The 10,684-nt window shown below is 47.9% G+C and overlaps 1 protein-coding gene across 3 annotated transcripts in view; it reads left to right on the forward strand.

Moving 5' to 3' along the window:
* The window catches only part of SORL1 (sortilin related receptor 1), a 172,441-nt gene extending 162,887 nt beyond the window's left edge, over positions 1 to 9,554 (forward strand). The window contains exons 46-49 of one of the 3 annotated variants that reach the window (XM_043579650.1): positions 855 to 1,047; positions 3,896 to 4,108; positions 5,323 to 5,421; positions 7,782 to 9,554. In XM_043579650.1, coding sequence (XP_043435585.1) covers positions 855 to 1,047; positions 3,896 to 4,108; positions 5,323 to 5,390 — 474 coding nt within the window. In that variant the 3' untranslated portion in view covers positions 5,391 to 5,421; positions 7,782 to 9,554. Of the gene's footprint in view, positions 1 to 854; positions 1,048 to 3,895; positions 4,109 to 5,322 lie in introns of all 3 variants that reach the window. The other 2 variants (XM_043579651.1, XM_043579649.1) reach the window with 2 other exon arrangements.
* Positions 9,555 to 10,684: the final 1,130 nt, after the last annotated feature.

Raw genomic sequence — 10,684 nt, forward strand, 5'->3', positions numbered from 1 at the left:
GAGGTGACAGGTCAGTATTTGACTCCCAGTGGAGGGTTCTGGCATGCATAAGCCTATAGCGCATCCTTCTTCTCTCCCCCTGGCTTAGAGTTCAGAGAATAGACAGGTCAATGGAATGGGGACCAAGAGTCCGTGAGTATGCAGTGGGGCCCAATATGTGGATAGAGCTAAGAGAGGAGGTCTTTTTTTTTGGTGCTGGTGGGGTGGGAGTTGGTAGGTTTGACACTGGAATATTGGGAGATTATCAGAGAAGTCCAGGAGTCCGTTCTGCCCCCACCCTAATGTTAAAGTGCTTTCTAGTCAAGGCCAAGTTGGTCTGGGGCCACCATCAGCCTGGAAGAGCTAGAAAGTGAGGAGCTGGGGAGTGAGCTGTGGGCTGACAAGGAAGTTCCCACACGCTGTTCTCCCTAGAAATGTCCTGACTTTTCCAGCCCCGCTGCTGGAGTCCCACCACGACCCGGATTTATCATGAGTCAAATCCCATTACATTGCAGCAAACTGTTGCTGAATTGTCCGGATTCTTTGTTGCATTTCATATTGCTTGAGATGAGTGGACTCTTGACCAGAACTTTGAATGTGTACCAAAATATTTATTAAAATGGCTTTTATTAGGGCTATACTTTTCCACTTTGCAGCTCACAAGTGGGCGTGGTAGTTATTTGGGATGGGAAAATTGCCATTTTCTGAATCCAATATCTCAGTGGTAATGTAAAAAGATCTAGTAAGAAACCCAAAGTGCTTTCGCATCTATAAAAGCCTGCAATAAGGAGCTCACATAAAGTTGGAACCAGTAATAGAAGCTGTCAGATTCCTTACTTAACTTCCTGCACAATCTCTCGTGTCTTTGTTTTCAGGGCTATGAGATACACATGTTGGATGGAGCCATGAATATCTCAGCTTACCTTGGGAATACTACTGACACTTTCTTTAAAATTTCCAACCTGAAATTGGGTCATAATTACACTTTCACTGTGCAAGCAAGATGCCTTTTTGGCAGCCAGATCTGTGGGGAGCCTGCTGTCCTGCTGTATGACGAACTGGGGTCTGGTGAGTCGCTCGTGTGGCCACTTTCCATCTTCACTTCTGGGGAAACAGATGAAGGATGTGACGTGGTCTGATGAATATGTGTCTTTCTTACGCACATTTAAAATATTCTTTCAGGGGCGCCTGGGTGGCTCAGTCGGTTAAGCGTCCGACTTCGGCTCAGGTCATGATCTCACGGTCCGTGAGTTCGAGCCCCGCGTCGGGCTCTGTGCTGACAGCTCAGAGCCTGGAGCCCGTTTCAGATTCTGTGTCTCCGTCTCTCTCTGCCCCTCCCCTGTTCATGCTCTGTCTCTCTCTGTCTCAAAAATAAATAAACGTTAAAAAAATTTAAAATATTCTTTCAGTTCAAAAAAGTCATTTGTGCATCCGTGTAATCAGGCACTGATTTATTTAACAAATATTTCCCAAGCCAGGCATGGGGTGAGGAGCTGGAGTTACCGTGTGACCAAATTCTGAATGTAGAGCCTAGAAAAGGGCATAGGTTAGCAGTAGGTATTGTTAAAAAAAAGGAGATTCTGCTTGGGAAACACTAGGTTAGTGTGAGTGCTACTGCTTGTTGTTTGCAGGACTTCTCAGAGCCTCTAGTATGCTAATATTCCCTGGGATTCTTCCAAGTCAGTAGATAATCTCCTTCCCATAGAGTAACCGATTGTATAGCCTCCCCCTTCGTCTTAGCCGCCAGTGCAGATCAGAACCTGAATTTGGCCTGGCATCCTGTCTCATAAACACTCACAGATACCAGTGTTGGGTCATGCCGAGGGCAGAGGTGGGGCAGGGGAGAGGAACCTTTCATTTGCACAGAAATGCTGCTTGTATCGTAGTAGCTTGGTCAGCATTTCAGCCAACGTTTTGCCACTGGTCTTTTCAGTTCCATTTACTCCCAGCCAGGAGCTCGCCGATGCTTCAGCCAAAATCTTGCGTTAGAGTTGTTGTGCGTTCTGTCATGTCATGTTTCCCAGGCACCTCCCTGAGGGAGGACGACCTTGCAGACCGTGTCCCCTTTGGAGGATCATAGCGTATTAGAGGTTCTGAGAAGGTCTTACAGAAAACACACAACAGAAGTCTTGTTAACCTAGCAGTTCCTAAATAGAGCCTCCTTTTTAAGCAAAACCAATTAGCAACTGTGAAATAGACTCTGGGGGGAAAACAACTGTTGCCTTTATAAAACCAAAATCGTCCAGCAGAAAGAATCTCTCAGTGAGGCCTCCGTTTTCCACCACGGAAGCAGGGCGGGGGAGGTGAGGACCCACTCATTCTTGTTTCCTCCGCCACACTGGTTCCTCTTAACCGTTCCAGGCAGGAGCATTGCCCTAGTTTACCACCTCACAGCTGGGGTTACGTTGGGACGTATGAAGTAAGATTCGGCTACGGCTTTTCCCCGTAGGTCAATAACGAAAGAATTTAGAGACCTGCGTCTTGGGGCGCCTGGGAGGCACAGTCGGTTAGGCGTCCGACTTCAGCCAGGTCACGATCTCGCGGTCCCGGAGTTCGAGCCCCGCGTCGGGCTCTGGGCTGATGGCTCAGAGCCTGGAGCCTGTTTCCGATTCTGTGTCTCCCTCTCTCTCTGCCCCTCCCCCGTTCATGCTCTGTCTCTCTCTGTCCCCAAAATAAATAAACGTTGAAAAAAAAAAATTAAAAAAAAAAAAAAATAAAGACCTGCGTCTTGAGTTGTTAGATTAGGCTCGCAAGAAATGGCTGTTCTCTGGCCCATCTGGTTGAGCACCTTGTTGGGATGAACCCCTGGGTGGCTGCTGAGCGTTCCCTCTGAGGCACAGGCCTGTGCCACAGCACCTTGCCCCAAACCAGGGAACTGCCTCAACTCTTCATAGGACAGGGAAGGTCCACTTTGCTTCCTTAGCTAAAACGGACTCCCAAGTTCCATTTTCCTGCCTCACTCAGACTTTCCCCAGGAATTAAAAAAAAAAAAAATTTTTTTTTGACGTTTGTTTATTTGAGAGAGACAGAACACGAGCAGGGGAGGGGCAGAGAGAGGGAGACACAGAATCCGAAGTAGGCTCCAGAATCCGAGCTGTCAGCACGGAGCCCGACACGGGGCTTGAACCCACGAACCGTGAGATCACGACCTGAGTCGAAGACAGACGCTTAACCGACAGGCGCCCCCTCCCCAGGGATTTTTAAGACTGGCCCTAACCCAGCAGGGGGATGGCTTTGCCCTCGGGCCCTATTGGTACAAATCTATCCATACATCATCATAAAGTGAGAATTTGTTTAAGGTAGTGGGAAGTGGGCATCATTGTCAGGTTACAGACACCTAAATGGCCTTGCCAAGTGGATTTTTAAAATGTTAAACGTATATGGAAGGGTTCTCTCTCTCTCTCTCATTTAAGTAAGGAGAAAAAACCTCATAAAACTTCATGAGCTGTTAAGTCAGTGTTGCAGTTAAGGGATCTCGTTTGTATCACTCGACGGAGCTTCAGGTAATTGCAGTTCAGAGTGACTTCGGTGCCAAGTAGGGGGAAATAATGCAACCTCGTTAATTAGTGGTCTGATTTCACATCCTCTTATGCAAGGCCAGCGAGTGGTCTTAAGTAAGAACGCTAACGAAATCAGTGTTGCTACCCCAACAAAGGTCTCCCTTCCAGGAGATTATCTAAATCAACAACAAGGCAGTGATTAGGAGTCTAACGTAACTACCGTATTTGCATGCACAAGGCCCGTGGTCTCTCGGCTCGTGGCACGGCGTGGGGACCCCGCCGGCCGTCACGGGCAGGAACTCGTCGCACCGGGCGGGCGGTTCGGGTAACCGTTCGGCAAACTCCCCGCTTTCTCGGCGGGCGGCTCTGCCGCCTTTGCGGAGGGGGCTCATGCGTGGCTGTCTTAACGTTGGCAGGTGCGGGTGCGTCCTCGGCCCGGGCGGCCAGGTCTACGGATGTGGCCGCCGTGGTGGTACCCATCCTGTTCCTGATACTGCTGAGCCTGGCGGTGGGGTTTGCCGTCCTCTACACGAAGCATCGGAGGCTGCGGAGCAGCTTTACCGCTTTCGCCAACAGCCACTACAGCTCCAGGCTGGGCTCGGCCATCTTCTCCTCCGGGGACGACCTGGGTAAGTGGGGCGGGTGCCCTGGCTCTTCCTCCCCGCGCGGACCCCCTCCAAGCCGGTGGCCTGAGTAGGAAGTACGGAAGGGTCGATCGATAGGCCCTGGGCTTTCGATACCCCCGAGGTGTCAGCAGGTTTTCAGGAATTCCCAACCCCTCTCCATCCTTCCCGGACCCGGAGGTCCGGCGTCCTTGAAGAGCCGGGTCAAGATCAGGAGTCACGCCTTCCCAACTGACTTCCGTCCAGAGAAGCCTTTTCCATCTGGCTGTGCCCCTTTCCGATCGCTAGGGGCACCTCCCCAGTCATTCTGCTTTTTACGTACCCATAACGTGGTATGGAAGAAAGAAAGAAATACCTCTTTTAAAACGTCTACGTGCTCGTTATAATTACGAAATGCTGTAGAGCTAGTGGACCGCTTGATATAATAAGTTAGGCGTGTTTTGGGGTCGTCCCCGAGCGCAGACATGTGGACTGTGACTTTGCATACCTAGTTTTTCCCCTGTAAACCAGCTATAATATTTTTTTGTTTATAAAGGTATTTGTATATTCCCCGATCACTGATCATTTGATATTAGCTTTGCTCCCTCCTCTTCTCAGTTTCCTGTCTTGCTTAGTACAAGTATTTGGTCTGCTTTGCGTGAATGGGGCGGGTTCTTTGCTTCCGTTACTGGGGGCAAAAGAAGTTAATGGAACCACACGGTGATCACTGAAGGCGGATCGTGACTTGGTTGTACAGGATTGTACCGGGGGCCACGAGGGGACATCCTTTAGTCTGGGAAGCTGCCCTCAGATAGCTTCAACCCCTCTGAGGTCCTTTGCCTCAGAGCAGTGTGGGTTCAGAGGAGAAAACAGATAAAGAAGCTCACAGTGTTGTTGTAGGGTGTGGATAACTCCAATTAGGGAACCTAAGTCACCCGTTGGACTTTTGGATAGGTCATAAGGTTCTCCTTCCTAAATGATTTCCTTTCTTTCTTTGGTTAAGTTCAAGCTACCACTAAAATAAGCTTGGTCACCCATGGACGGGGAGAAGGTGACCCAAGAGCGTCAAGGGTCAGCTGAGCTCGGTTTCGGCTTAGACCACTTTGCCTAGAGGGCCGTGGTACCGATCTTCCAGGCTGGGGCTCGCGACGGTGTTGGGGGCGGCTGGGGCGGAGAGGTGGGTGTCGGGGTTGGGTGCAAGTGCTCTGGAACTTACCAAGGACCTACTGTTTTGCCTTTAGGGGAAGATGACGAAGATGCTCCTATGATAACTGGATTTTCAGACGACGTCCCCATGGTGATAGCCTGAAAGAGCTTTTCCTCACTAGAAACCAAATGGTGTAAATATTTTATTTGATAAAGATAGTTGATGGTTTATTTTAAAAAGATGCACTTTGAGTTGCAATATGTTATTTTTATATGGGCCAAAAACAAAAGACAAAAACAGAAAACAAAAAAAAAAAAAAGGAAAGAAAGGAATGAGTACACTTTGTAGTCATCAACTGTGAACTTCCAACCAGGTTGATTTTAGTAACCAAATTGCTTTAATTTCATATTAATGTAGTCTTACAGGGCTGTGCTTGCTGGGCATGCTTTTAAGTCTGTGAGATCATTTTGATTCAGTAAACTGGCCGTTCTTTTTATTTTTCTAAGACACAGAAATGTATTTAATAGAAAAACTTCAAGAGAGGGTGACGGGTGGGATCCCTCCCTCCTCCTTGAAGGTGTGCTCTAACTTTAAATTTCGTTCAGATTCAGTTTACATGAAAGTGTGTGTGTTATAGGGGAAGGTTCTTTCCTGTTACTTTGTTAATTTATTGGGACTCTGTATAAGGCAAGGCTTTAGCGGTCATCTGACACCAACACTGCCCGTTAGGAACCCCTCGCCTTGTAGGGTCGAGGGGTGGGGAGCCGCGGTAGTTTTGTCGCCACTCCGGAAGCAATCCATTTTTAGTCACTCGTGTGTCACCTGATGGTATTTGGCAGGAGAGCGCATTGAGTCATGGCTCCGTTTCAGTCAAACAGACAGCAGTTTCTTCTCTGACGCTGAGGGAGTCTTACTATATGCGCCTTTCACAGCTACAAAAACGATAGCCCTGCTTTATTACACCCCGGTGTCATGGCCCTTGCAAAAAAAAAAAAAAAAATCACCCGGGTTGTGGGAGAATCCTAGGTCTGTGCCATGATAGATACACTGGCAGACATAGTACCTGCTTTGTCCTTTTTGGCTTTTTTGTTTTTACTCACCACTGAAGAATCTCGAATGTAAAATTTTGTATTTGTGTTGAGGTGGCCACTTACTGTCTTTAAAAATCTACACTGATATATGCAGTCATTTTGAATTGGGTCAGTGCCTTCTCTCTCTCTCTCTCTCTCTCTCTCTCTCTCTTTTTTGTTTCCTTCCACCTGCTTCCCCCATACCCCTGCCCAGTTTAAAGAGTCCTGTTCGCTCTTAACAGAGATACAGGAGATCGACAAATCCGAGACCGTTCCATCCAGTTTGCAGCTGGAACAAGACTAGAGTTTATTCTCTCTGTAGAACAAGCTGAGCTTTTTTTTTTTTTTTTTTTTTTCTTCTTCTTCTGCCTTTAAATGCCACCCTAGTATTCAGTTCATGGCCGCTTGATAGGTACGTGGAATCCATTGTGGACTGATGGCCGCCCTTTAGACCTAGCGTCGTAGGCACCAATGTCCGGCGTTGTTGTGACTCCTACCGTACGGACCTCACTGCAGAACCTCTCAGCCGAGAAGCAGTGAGCTCTGGGGATAGTCCAAAGTCATGTTTCTGAATGTGTGTCCTTTACGTGCGAGCTTTGTAAAAACCCCATCTCCTCTGGGATGCTTTACATCACCTTCTCACAAGTATTTGCTTCCTTTTAACCAAAAGTATCGTTCTTGGGTGATAATATAGTTTCGCTCCAGCTAGTGATTGTCTGGAAAACAAAGAGCCAATTCCATTTTTTTCGTTCTAAAAGTTTTAATTTATATATGTATATATTTTCAGGGAGGAGTGTCTTAAACTATAGACATGTAGCATGTTGCGTGGGTAAGGCTCCCTTTTATTTTAACACGTGGTGGTCATGACGAGCCTCCTTCCACATTTTCTCCCTTCTTTCTCTCTCCTTTGTTACTTTTTCAAAGAATGGAAGTTCTTTGGTTTTATCTCGTGTTGTCTTGGGGTTTTGTTCGGAACTCCAAGGCCTACCCCCCACCCCCACCCCTTTAAGTGAAGCTCTTTTAGTAGCTCAAAGATGAACAGTCTGGTGGGAGGCAAGTCGTTTAATTGAACCCCTAGAAAGTATGTTTTCTTCTTCTCTTTTTCGGCCAACTTTTTGGTGGCATTTGTGAAAGCTGATATAAAAGGCTCTGAGACTTTATTTTCAGTTATTCTGTAGGCAGGCCTTTGTTTACAGGGCCTGTGTCTCCAGTTGGCAACTTGAGATATATACCTGAGCTTCCAATTCTCGTCTCCAGCGCTTCCCAGTGCTTAGTGCACAGTACTGTATAGACTGGCCATCACCCCTCTCCTCGGAAAACGCCACTGTGCTGTTTGAGAAAAAGCAGCCTTTTAGGGCTAGAGTATTTTATATACACAGAAGAGCTAAGTTTCTGAAGACTAAGCTAGGTAGATACAGCTTATGTGCAAATTGTATATTTTTATGAACTTTTGAAGCACCCACTCTTCCTTCCCTCCGCGTAGCTTTGTGGGGTTGGGGTGTCTATACGCTGTCTGCAGGAGTCCAGAGGTTGGAGTGACCATAGGAAATGAGAACGCAAACTATGTGCAGCCTTTGAACGTGACCAGATCATTGTCTTCACTGTGACCAGTTGGAGCCCCTGGTTGTTTGTGAAGAAGGGGCTTTGTACCTCGTTGGAGATGCCACCTCAAAAGTTCACACCGTACAGGAAAAGAGTTCTCTTCTCTCCCAGCGCGCACGTTAGGATGTCAGCAGCCCGCATGCACGTGGACCACGACGGACCACGAGCGGACCGCTCAAATTTGGCAGGCAGGGGCACTGTGTACAGAGTTTTCTCCGGAAGCTGACTTTGCCCCTATGGGTATCGAATGCCCCTCGAGCCTGAGGAGACACGGGTCCATGCGGATGACATGACAAAGAGTAGAATTCTGCGGAGGAGTCTGGGGAGAAGCCACGTCTATGCAGGCATTTCCAGACAGGTGAGAAGTTCCAGTAACTCCTGGCTGCCCCGGCATACTGGGCACATGGTTATGATGCCGGGAAACTGGTGGAAACTTGGGACTTTGGGGACAGAGGTTCCTGGGGTTCCATCTCTGCTAGTATCTCTGGGGATATTTGGGTGGAACAGGTGTGGGACGCAGAGCTATATGCTCTTTCCTGCCCATCATCCTGGCCTACTAGATTAAGCTACGCTTCAGCCTGTTAAGGGACGTAACCCTTCTCAGATAGCGGCCATTCTGGGGGAACTGGGGAGGGCGATGGTGTGGTGAGGCCCTTGTAGATAACCACCCACCTCCCCTGGGAGAATCTTACCTTCAACCATCCACCCGGCGGTCACTCCATCTTATAAGATGATAGTCCTGGTACTTCCTTAAGGGCAGAAACCTCATCTTGGTAGGTTTGGGTGGTCACTTTCCTACTAAGGGGATCATGGTGAATCTCCGAGATTTTTCTCTTCCTTCGGCAGAGTTGGGAGACCCCTCACTCAAGGGGTCCGGGAGATAAATCAACCGAATACCATCTCCATATTGATTTTCCGAATTGACCCTCAAACCCTGTGCAGAATCTTCACTTTGTTGAGATTGTATCTTGACATTCCTAGCATGTTATTTTTCTTAACTGGAGTGTGTGCTGCCTTTCAGGTACAATTTTTGTGTAATAAAAGCCAGTGCATTAAGTTCACCTAGACTACTTTCTATGCAAGACTGAGATATGGAATAGATAGCAAGAGGTACGCGTAGTCGGGTACGTGGACAATGAGCACGTTCTCGGAATGGGAACCACCACTGAATGTGGGTTGAGGGAGGATAGGTTGTGCGTATGTTTCTGCCCACCGATTTTGAGCAGCCGTGTTAGGAATTAAATCCTCAGAGCCAAGTAACCCAAGAATGGTATTTGTCTCATGTACAATAACGCAAATGGAATAAATATGAATGCTGAGGGAACATTATTCTCAGATACTCCATGTCATTTCTCATCTAAAGACTCTTGTTACAAATTATTAGAAACTTTAGGCAAAATCGAAAGCATTGGAGGCAAAACAAAGGCCTACTCTGCTCTCATTTAAAGTGAAACACCGTATACTTGTTTCTCTCCAAGGTGACATTAGGCATTTATGATTTCGATTGCCTTGATGCGTTTCCAAATCACCAATTTATGCTGAAGATTTTACTATATTGTTGCACAGTTTTACGATAATTTTTTTGTCTCAATGTCAACTTTTTTCACTGAATAAAAATTTAACTGGGTGAAGGAGACACCTATATGAGAACCCACTCTCTACGCGTGTCTTGAGTTGTTCTTTTGAGCGCAATAAAGATGGTCTGCACAGTGTCCGGACGCCCTTTTGATTTGCCTGGTTTGGAAGGGTGTGTACTGGATAGACGAGAGAACACGAAGGCCTGGGATAATCTTGTTATGACCAAGGTGGTCTCGCGTGGTGGATCCTTGAAGAACACGATGCCTTAGTGTTGGCCGAGGAGCGGGGAGACGTCAAGGCAGCTGTTCTCGCAGTAAATAGAATTACTCCACAGGGGCAGTGACTTCCTTAAAGCTGTCACTACATTTGCTGAGACACCATTGGCTAAGAAGGCAGTTTTCGAGTCTTACGAGAAGAAAGCACAGCAGTGTGATGTGCTGTGTTGTCAAAGAGCACTTTGAGGAGGTTCCCGTGGGCAGTGGGGTCGTGCGAAGGATGCTGCCAGCCCCTCTGATGGGTAAATGAATGGCAGGTGGGCCCATCAGTCAGGCCTGGAGAATATGGAACGGGAGAGAAGGGGAGGCAGGTGTTTCTAATCCAACAGATCTGCTGGTTTGTCGCTTTTGTTTAAACATTGAGCCAAAAGAGAACCCCGAAGGACTGTCCTTCTGTTGTGTGGAAGAGGAAACGGAGGCTCGGAGAGGCTAAGCAACTGGCTTCGGGAAACCAGAGCATGAATGGCAGAACCAGCCTCCAGTGCCAAGAATTTCTGACCCCACACGCTGCCTCCCCACCCCCCACCCCACCCCCGTCACCATTCAGCGTCAGAACACAGTCTAACACGTCGCACCCAGAGGAATCCCAAGGGTGAATTTACCTGGTCGTGACCTAGCCCTTGGGTCTCCAGGTTTAGACAGTTCATCAACACGTTAGTGAGTTCGTCTCTTGTGAGCAGGTGCACTTTGACCAAGCTCCTGAGACTGATCTGCGACAAAATAATGCCCATTGAGCAGCTCATCACGGGAAGCAGTCCTGTCACTTAGAATGTTCGCGTGGCCAGTGCATTCTCCCCCTTCCAGGGCCCTCTGCCCGGGAAGCCAGACACAACTAGGAGGTTGCTTAGTAACATGGACTCAGAAGAAAGGAAATGGGAGGGACCCAGGTGAGAATAGGGGTTGCCCAATAAATATTGAATGAACGAACAAA

Source organism: Prionailurus bengalensis, chromosome D1 (genome assembly GCF_016509475.1).
Source record: "Prionailurus bengalensis isolate Pbe53 chromosome D1, Fcat_Pben_1.1_paternal_pri, whole genome shotgun sequence".
NCBI lineage: Eukaryota > Metazoa > Chordata > Mammalia > Carnivora > Felidae > Prionailurus > Prionailurus bengalensis.